This window comes from Primulina tabacum, chromosome 13 (assembly GCF_025594145.1).
Source record: "Primulina tabacum isolate GXHZ01 chromosome 13, ASM2559414v2, whole genome shotgun sequence".
In the NCBI taxonomy this organism is placed as follows: domain Eukaryota; kingdom Viridiplantae; phylum Streptophyta; class Magnoliopsida; order Lamiales; family Gesneriaceae; genus Primulina; species Primulina tabacum.
The window spans coordinates 29,016,322-29,027,059 of NC_134562.1; the positions used below are offsets into that span (position 1 = coordinate 29,016,322).

The 10,738-nt window shown below is 32.9% G+C and overlaps 1 protein-coding gene across 1 annotated transcript; it reads right to left on the reverse strand.

Moving 5' to 3' along the window:
- Positions 1 to 1,329: 1,329 nt before the first annotated feature.
- LOC142522809 (putative WRKY transcription factor 57) lies at positions 1,330 to 5,845 on the reverse strand. The gene is made up of 4 exons (XM_075626356.1): positions 5,215 to 5,845; positions 3,500 to 3,643; positions 2,320 to 2,690; positions 1,330 to 1,524 (listed from the first exon to the last, which is right to left on the reverse strand). Exons 1-3 carry the CDS (start codon positions 5,622 to 5,624, stop codon positions 2,321 to 2,323), a joined length of 924 nt encoding a protein of 307 aa, XP_075482471.1. The 5' UTR covers positions 5,625 to 5,845; the 3' UTR covers positions 1,330 to 1,524; position 2,320.
- Between the last annotated feature and the right edge of the window lie 4,893 nt (positions 5,846 to 10,738).

Here is a 10,738-nt window from a genome sequence, read left to right on the forward strand (position 1 = left end):
CAGCTTATGATTTGAGTTTTATTGACTCTAATATAAAAACGATATTTATTTTAATAATATTTTATTATTTTATCTAATGATTACATTTGCTTTATCTGTATACACTTGCAAACTGTATAGATAAAGTCTTTGAATATATAATAGGTATCATGATGTCTGTTTCTCAACGTAAGATTATGAAACTCATCAGAAAGTGTATAATATATTCTAAACAAGTTCCTAGTCAAATCAGCCGCCTAAAATTAGGATAAATGTATCTTGAGTTTGAAACTAGCCTCTATGATGTAAACATCACGTTTCATCGGTAAGAGCATGAAGATGTCCATATGTGTGATCATTTGATGATCCACTGAAAAATCCTTCATCGGACTGTCTAAGTAGTTATCATTTATCGAGTGGAATAGTCCACAATTATAGTTGAACACCAATAGTCCTTTAACCCGGGACAATGCAGAAACTCTATGTACTAGCATGTATTTTGATTAGTTTACTGACTCTATTAAGGGTCATCAGGTGGCGAGATTAGGTGTAGTTTCGAAGTACGTTGGTGCAAAGCATTATAGTCGGGAATTCTCACTGTTTTCCTACTGGTGAAGATATCCTATGCGATCTGATGAGTTAATAGTGGGAGAAATATCTGGTCAGAGGAAGACATGTGCATTTTGGAAAAGGTGTTTCCTCAGTTGCATCTACCATGTCACTATTAGTACTCAATGATACATCAAATCGTTATCGAATTCAAATGTTTCCTCAGTTGCATATACCATGTCACTACTAGACGCTTTTGCCATGATCCGATGAGTGCAATCAGAAATGAGTTTTGACATTCTTGATTTTTTTACATTCTTGATCAAGCTGTTGATGAAAAGAATGAGGCTAATTAGGATAAGTACGAATAAGAATAAATGTTATAGTGAATCACATGGAGATGTGAACCCACAACTAGATATATCTTGAACCATTTAGGGTCATAAGCATATGATTCTGTGTTCCTGTTGAGACAGTCAAAGTTCAAGGAGTTGATACACAAATTTTAAACTTTCGTTTTGTCTTGAGTACGAGAAAATAGTACTCCCACAAAACTACCCCATATATCCGATATTGTATACCGAGACAATCAGGCAGGTACAAAATTTCGATACATATTAGAGTCACTTGTTTTGCAAGGATCGAAATAATATTAAGATATACAAAAATTATATATATATATATATATATATTAAAAGATTATTTTCAAAATACATACTGTGCAAACGACTAGCTTTTCAAATGACTTAAAAACCAGTACATAATGTTAATACGATATTCATATAACAAGGAGCCCAAAACAAATGAAGTAGAAATTACTATTACACAGATGAAAATAGGGTAAATACAAAGGGAAAAGTGCTTAACAAATTTTGATCATACAAATGGATCAATTTAACATCTAACCTGGAGAATAATGTGTTTCAGAATTCAGTAAGAATATATACTCATAAATAATAATCGTCCGGTGGCCGTGCCGCCTTGTGATCCATATTCCTAGCTCACATGTACCAGATAAATGTGTGAAATGGGAGTGAAAGAGTAATTAATGCAAATACTAAGATACACTTACATCCAAAGGAAAAATGTAATAATGCAGATGAAAAGAATTGATGCACATAGAATATTCACTTATATCAACGAATTATTTTTACAAGTATTCGGGAAACTTTTTTTATAACAACTTGGCAGGGGAGTTTTTGTTTTCAGGAGAGTTTGAACCTCTACCTCTTCCCACTTCTTCACATGGGTGGTGGCAAAAGGTATTAGAAAATTTGGAATCTAACTAACATGAGTGAAAAGAATGGGCATACAGATAGCTTAATCCCCCTTAAAAATTCCACAAATTTATCTAAATATATTGATCATCCGGTAAAGAAACAAAGGATATGGTATAATATGAGCCCTTCAAATAAATGCTAGTATAATATAGTTTATAAAATAGAAGCCAAATGGAGGATTGCATGTATGGCATGATATGGTCTCGGAAGAGGACAAAAGGAAGATATTGGAAAAGGGATCGACTGGTATCATATTCAGTAAAAGTGGAAAGCTTTTTGGTCCAATTGATGACAAAAGTGCACAAGTATTTTGATATGTGCTGCATGAAGAATTTAGGAGCTTAATCACAAGTAGAAAGCTTTTTGAAAGGATTCCATATGATCTTTCCTCTATTTTACCAAAAACTTTTCCTTCCAATTGACGTGTGAGTGTCATGTATGTACTTCACCCTCACACGGATTCAAGGTAAAACGCATGCATTTCAGATTAACAGAAGAGTTAAGTTTGTACCTCATAATTGTCCTTTCCTCATCCCAGGAGGAACAATATCCCCGAGGAGCCCTTCGTCGGTAGGAGGTTTGGAACTCGTCCCTCGGACTATATGTGACTGTTCGACATTACCTTGAGTGCTGGGGGACTGTGTAAATTGTATAGAATTTTCTTCAAGAAATTGGAGTCTGGGATAATAAAATTGAGAGGTAGAAGTAGCTAGCGGCCTAGTGAAGGTGGCGTCCTGTGGAATGATCCCGCCTCTTGGAAACCCTACTGAGTGGTGACAGTGTTGCCCTTCATATGTAGTAATCACCACTGTTGGATCCTTGCAGGATCTTTCAACTCTTTTTTTAACCGTGCACTTACTGTTTGTACATCGATAGTAGCTCCTGCGGAGAATAATATAACGATCTTGTGAACTAAGTTATACCCAATTCTAGACCTTTTTTTTAAAATAATATATTCGTATGCAATTAGCCAAACCCAAAGTTGCAACTGATGTACTATTCAAGCTCGGTAATTATCAAAACTGATCTACTATATCTATCACTCGATTGCATGTGTTCACCATCCTTAAAATTAGATTGATCTCAAGATTTTGTTTTGTATATTCGAACTTCATTTTATGCAATGTTTAAGACTGCATGGTTGTACATAAGATGACTAATACGTAGCAGCAATACAACTAAAATGCTAGATATTAAGTACAATAGCCGAACACAAACGTTTGATCGTGTCTCTGGATCAAAACTCAAACCGCAATCATGAGGACAAATATAATTGACCAGCCAAGAGTGGAATTCCATATACAAGAAAGCCAAAACCGTGATCATCAAGGCCATTGTTTTTTCAATTCGTAATTCATTACTCATGAGACTAGAACAAATATTCGACCAAAAATTCATATATTGACTCTACCTTGTTTGTGGATTATAGTAGTAGCGCTAGACATCATCGAAAGTTGAGAGGCAGGATCTAGATTACTCTTCACAGTACTAGTGATCAGACTGAGGTTGCAGTACAAGTTAGTAGAAAAAACCAAACAAGAAATTAAATATATCATTAGAGGCCTATTCCTTGTCAACTTTTCTTTACAGGGAATCCATGCAGTATGGTTGAAGTACATATTTGCATGTTACTTTTCCTTTTTCTATTATAGGGAACTAAGCGTGGATGGATTTATACATAGGAAAGATACCTTGGAAATGGACTATTCTTAACAGCTTTCTGTCCATATTTTCTCCATCTATATCCATCTTCTAGATGATCAACTTCACTTTTAGTCATAAAGGCAAATCGTTGTTGCCGGATTCGCTTTTGACCCTTCTTCTTAGTTTTGATCCTGCAGATCGAATATTCATCCTTCGTTATACATCCGAACTACCTAAATCGTAATCACACAGAAAAACACAAGAAGAGCCATTATGTTAATTCACGCAATTGTGGGGGAATGATACATGACCCTGATAACACCAATTCTTTATGGGCATATTGAAGGTTCTGATAGGATATTAGTAGGAGCATTATTCCAGTGAAGAAAATAAAAGCCTGCATCCAATGAAAGCAACAAGGATATGACTTTGAAACATACAATGGATCATGTTCATAATTTTGGGAGACAAAAGCTTATTAATAACTGCGCAAACAATTGTTAAAGCCGGAGAAGGAAAAGTTATGCTACTACAGAAAGAAAACCAAACCGATTTTAGTTCATCATCTTTCGTTATATCCCGACAGGACGTATAAATGTACTGGTGCACTCTCGCATGAATTTCATGCATTTAGTATACTTCCAGAGTGGCACGTCGCTTTTTCCAATCATACAATATATATATATATATATTATTTAATATGCACACTGCACACATGGTTGTTTGTTAAGATTACGAGGCAACAAATCCCCAAAACACAATGGCAGACACAGTTCACGAGACACTGTGGTTTACTTGAGCCATATATATGGAACTGTTAAATAAAATAATCTGACACATTATGAAGATAAAATGATATGTAATATTAAGCCATAAAAAGCTGACATTGGATGATTTTCACGCACATGTACTATGACAGTTTAGCTTCTAACCCACACCCAAAAAACAAAATAACAACGCCACCCTCATGGCCTCGATCTTCTCGTTATGGGAGATGCTAGAATTCAAACCCGGTGACACCAAACTCCCTTCACCCATGTTCGTAATAAAAAAAAGAAAAGCAAATAATGATATGGTCGAAAAATTTATCTAAATGAATGAAGATAGATGCAAGAACCGGACCACTTTACGAGGATCATGATCAACAATCTTTTTTCGACAAAATCTAACATGCATAAATCTGAGGTTGGGATTCGATCCCACAAAAAAACTCACCTCATATAATAATAAAAAAGAACTTCCAGAAAGTGACGATGAAAAGAAAGTGGAAAGCGGTTTCCCACACGCATAGTCTGGATTTTGAATAAAGACGAAAAAATTCTCGATTTCTTCGCTGAAAGCAACACTCGAGGAGGAAAAATGAATTATTTTAAAAAAATTTGAAGACGAAATTATAGCGTTTGATTGCCGCCGCAATAGCGGCTGTGCGTGATACATACATGAACACATGTTTAATAAATACCTAAAGAGCCCCTAAGTTATCCTCAAATTCCGCAAATACCTAGCCCACAATTTGCGTCGACAGTCTGATGCTTCTAGAGACTCTGTGCAAAGATTGTACGGACACGCATGAGCACGTTTCTGCATTCTCCCCTCTTTTTTCACACTTACCGGACTCGTGTGTTTTTCACTTTGTGGCAAGGGAAGTTTCCCAAAGTGTAGAATACAAAGTTACGGGGAGGGTGAATGCAAAAATCTGTGTTTTGCCTAAAGGAATTCTTGATTGGACAACACATGCATGCAGTGGCGCTAATACACTCACGCTGAGTCGGACGGGGGGTTGGAGCTGGTTCCGCCGGAGGCGGTCGACTTCTCCGGCCGATCCTCGCATGAGCTGGAAGACACCGATGGATTGGAAGCCGAAACCATTTTTTCTTCCTCCGCCAGCACCGTCGACTCTGTACTCCGAGGAGTCGATGAGGCAGCAGCGTAAGCATAATCATCAGCCCCGCCCCCGGCGAAACCGGATTCAATCCGATCCAAACCATCGAAACCTCCGTCGCCACCTCCACCGACAGCAGATTCCTCCGGGAAACTCCACGCGAACTCGTGTAACCCTCCGCTGACTTTGTAGTCACCTCCGAAGAAACACCCGTCATTCAAACCCTCGGAATCGCCCAGCGACCAGCTCGACTCCGCCGCAATTTCAGGATCAACCTTCTTCCCCGCCATAAAACCACCCAAGCACAATAACCACTAATTCACCGGGAACTTCACCTCTCTGTACGCGAAAATCCGCGCGATAATCAGCCGGAGAAGACCTTGAATTACCGAGGAGAAAACGACTTCGGAACCAGAAAACTAGGGTTTCCCCAGAGAGGGAAAGAGAAATTTACGCGTAGTAGTCTTTTGGTAAGAAGCTGTTATTGGCTAGATTTGATATGATTTGATTTCTTTTTATTTAATATATATTTAAATTTATTTTAGGAAAAGAGATAATTTTAAAAAATTGGGCGTCAACCCTTAAATAGTAAAGGCGAGAGGCTGAAAATGAAGCACAACATCGCACAAGAAAAGATATTTAAAAAAAAAAAACACAACACACACACACAAACACATGAATTGTATGCAAAAAGTTGCTTTTGTTTAAACCCCTTGATCGCATAATCAACGGCTCAAAAGATCGAAAACTAAACCGAACCGATAAAAAAAACACATTATATGATGCTTTTTCAAAAGAGACTCGGCTCGACTCGACTCAACTCAACTCACAATCTAATCCTATCCATGTTGATAAAACGTCATTTGAGTTTTTCCATGAAAGCTTACAAATTAGATAACCCATTAGTCATTATAATTGATTTTATATGCAACGACGACGACGGATTTTATTTGACATGAAGTATCTAAAAACTTTATCGATCCAAACTCAACTTTAATTTATTTATTGATTAGAATTTCAATTAGTTAATCTTTTATTAACTATATTACGCTTCCAAGCTAAGTTAAAGAATTTATATTCGATATTTATATTCATTGTGATGATTTTATTTTATTTTTGGTTCCGAAATTAATATAAAATATTTATGTTTATATATATATATTAAAGTCAAACGTGAATATTGCTTTTTAGATGATTATTTAAACTTTTTTGCAAATGGGTTTTCCATAATAAAAGCCAAAATTGGCCCACCAATTAATAACTACTGACTGTTGATACGTTAACAAAAGGTTGGGTTATTATATCGAACTCATTCATGTACCAGGACCAGTGCTTTTTAATAGGCTAGGGATCACCCTAGGGTAATATCTCAAGCTAATTAATTGTCATATCATATAATTTTATTTAATTTTTTGTTTTTGGAAAGAATTTACATATTTAATATTGCTATTTTCATCATTAATTATTCTTAATTTGATAATTAATGTAGCCTTGGTAATTGATGCTTTATTAACTGGTTTATGATTATGCATAAGCATATATTTTGTTTTATCTATGGCTTTTTTAAAAAGAAAAAAGAAACACCACCAAATTATGGCGAGGGAATTTAGTAGGAGTATGTCTTTTGTGAGACGATTTCACGGATCTTTATCTGTGAGATGAGTCGACCCTAACAATATTCACGATAAAAATTAATACTCTTAGCATAAAAAGTAATATTTTTTCATTGATGACCCAAATAAGAGATCCGTCTCACAAAATAAGGCCCGTGAGACCGTCTCATATATGTTTTTGGCATTTAGCTTATACACATATTTGTATATATATTATAGATAAGCGAACAAATAAAATATATAGAGTAATTCTCTTATGAGACGGTCTCACGAATCTTTGTCTGCGAGACGAGTCAACTCTAACGATATTCACAATAAAAAGTAATATTTTTAACATAAAAAGTAATAGTATTTCATGGATGACCCAAATAAAAGATCCGTCTCACAAATTAAAATACGACCCGCGAGACTGTTTCACACAATTGTTTGCAAAATATATAAAAGGGGAAGAAGACTTTCCAAGACCTCTTCTAAAAGCTATACAAATAAAACCACAACATCATAAAAAGTAGAGCAACGACAAAAAAGCTAACTCTAAAATCTCAGCTAATGGTAAAGATAAAATCAAAACAATTTTAGAAAAAACTTGTTTTTTCAAAAAAATGAAAATTGTAAGTAAAACTTTCACACCTTTAAATGAAAAACACAAGCTGCAACAGGGCATACTTACAGTTTTTGTAGTGTAAATGATAAAATATTGATTATTTTCACATATTTGTTTTATCCGATATTTGGCTCCAGTTTTACATTATTGAAGCTTTATATCCTTCTGTCATCCACATATTTTATTTATTATGCCATAATATACCTAAGTTATTATTTCATCTCACAAATCAAGTATTATAATATATATAACAATGTTTTTATAACCGTGATCGAGTGTGTGTGTGTATATATATACATATAATAAAATATAATTATCTATATATTTTAAAAATAAAAAATCAAAATAAGGTCTAATATTATTAAAATAATATTTTTAATAAAGTTCCAAATCAAAATAATTATATATATAATCAAAAAATAAAATTTTAAATATAAATTTTTAAAGAAAAAAATTGTTTTTAAATTTAAAATTATGATCGGTTTGATCAGTCAAACGGTTTTTTAGCACTTTTGGGGCCGGAACCGTGACCGGTTCTCGATCGAACCGACCAGTCAAATTTTGAAAACATTGATATGTACATCTATAACATATTATTAATACAAAAAAAAAAAAAAACCCACGTGAGACGACTTCATATGTCAATTTTGTGTAACAAATCTTCAACCTGTTCCAACTCATGAAAAATATTATATTTTATGTAAAAAATTATTACTATTTATGATAGTTATATAGATTGAGTCAACTCTTCTCACAATCATATACCCACAAATTTTTTTTCAAAGGTCCTATCTTCATTCTATTCTTATCTTTTTAAGAAAGTTACTGAGGATTAGGTATAAAATATTATATCTATTCATATTTTTGTAAAAGAAAATGCACAAAATAAACAACGAAATTTATATTTCTTATTAAAATATAATATCTATATACATAAAATTGATATATATTTCTTGCAGAAACATTATTTTCTAAAAAAAAAAATAGATTTTATATGTTTGTGTGTGTGGGCCATAACTTCTGGAAGAAGTAAAAGACGAAATAAGGGGGATGAATCCTTCCAACAAATCAAGATGCTCGCTCGCACTACGCTGAAAAGGAAAGGATCCTAATAGTTACGGCCTTTTTCATTATATTTGGAATGGAATATTAATTTGTTCTCTTATTATAATAATAATAATAATAAAAAAAACTAGCACTACAGTTTAATTTATAAATATTATTTTTTTTTGCAATAATTTATAAATATTATTTGTTGCTTAATTGTGCGTAATATATTTTTATGCTTAAAAAATATTTGTTTTAGTTATGATTTTTAAATCTAAAATAATGGATAAATGAATTTAAAATTGATTCATGAGACCGTCTCACAAAAATTTTTGTGTTTTTTATGCAACGAACACATTAAACACGAGATAAGGAAAAATAAATTAAAGTTTTCTAGTATTGAGATTTTTGTAAATCGAGTTATTATTGTTAAAAGATGTAAGCTTATTGTGTTAGAACTTGAAACCTACAAATGATATATTTTTCAAAAGAAATTATATGTACTATAGTTTTTTTTTTTAAAAAAATATGCTAAAAATGTAACGTCCAAGTCAATTTTTTCATACCACATACCTATTTGCTAAATTATTTCTTCTCCGATGATTGTTCCAACGGTAGTGGTTTCAGGTTTGGGGAAAGAAAACAAATACTTAAAAGACAGAGCTAGAAATATTCCTAATAAGTATGTACAATGAAATATTAGGAAAAATATATTTGTATATGCCATAAAATAGAGTCTTGTTTTTATATATTTTTCAATTTTTCCGGGAATGTTGATGTGTTACTAGACACGTAAACGTCACCCTGACATTATGTTAGCACCACATCACCACCACGTTGGAAAAATGAATAAAATTAGAAAAAATAGCAAACTAAGGATGACATAAGAAAAACAAATACACAAGACCTAATTGAAATTTTCCATAGATATAAATGTTTGGAGTAGACTTAAAGATAGTATATGCTGTGAAATATAAGGCAATATATTGAACGAATTACCTGTAGCATGCTTATATGATACGTAATCGATCGAACACTATTTGAAAATTCAGCTGATAATTAAATTCATATAATTATCACAAATATCTAGTATATTACCTAAATTATTAAATCATAAAAAAACATGAATACAAAAAACAATTCAATGAATTAACTCTCTAAGTTTAATATCATGAATCATAAATAAATGTATGTATAACAAAAAAAAATCAGAATCATTAAAATAAGGATGCATAAATAATTGATTTTTATCACAAACAAATACAAATTATAATTTAAATACTAACAGATGCAAAAGATAACTACGAGCGAATTGAGTAAAAAACAGTCCACGAACCAAATAAGAAAATTACAAGATTATATAATCGCGGAGACCAAAAATCAAATCAATTTTATCTAAAATATTTGATTCCTATTGTTGTTTTTTTTAAATATGGTTTGCTGAATTTTATGCGATATTTATGTGTTTTTCATATAAATAATGTTCGAAAGATTAATCATAATTTCTATCCCGACAAGCTTTTATTTATCTATTAATATTAATATTTAGTGTCATATTCAATCATTTCAAACAGCAATGCAGTCTATCAATTTGCAATCATATCGCTGCCTGCCGAATTTAGGCTTATCGGTTCCATCGAACCAATTTCGGACCGGTTACTACCTGTTTTGGGTCCGATGAGTTCAGAACTGATCTGAACCGGTTAGGAATCAGTCTGGAACCGGTTCCAGTTCCAAGTTGAAATACTTGAAACCAATCCAAACCCTTGACTGGTTCACTGTTAATAAATCGATTTCGGTTCGGGTCGAACCGGTTCCGAAATCTAATTTATTATATTTTAATATATAATTAAAATTAGTAATATTAATGGACAATTTTTTATTTAGTATTTTGATTGCAAATAATTGTGATTACATAAAAAAACTATAACAAAATAACTTAAATATTTATTTTTGCAATTGAACATTTAAAATTCATCACGATTTAATAAAATATATTTTGAATACTCTGGATCTTCGTCGGAGCTTAAACTTTGAACGTCGATCGCTCCTAGCTAGGGGTGGGCGTTTGTGATCGGGTATCGGATACCCGACCCGACCCGACCGGGTCGGGTATTTAGCACGAAACTAAAATCGGGTA

What these genes read in the sequence shown, in the direction of transcription:
- LOC142522809 (XM_075626356.1), bottom strand. Translation starts at nt 5,624, where the DNA reads ATGGCGGGGAAGAAGGTTGATCCTGAAATTGCGGCGGAGTCGAGCTGG. An exon ending in AACCCCCCGTCCGACTCAGC is followed by an intron (nt 3,644 to 5,214) that starts GTGAGTGTATTA and finishes TTCGATCTGCAG; the next exon opens with GATCAAAACTAAGAAGAAGG. An exon ending in AAGAATAGTCCATTTCCAAG is followed by an intron (nt 2,691 to 3,499) that starts GTATCTTTCCTA and finishes TATTCTCCGCAG; the next exon opens with GAGCTACTATCGATGTACAA.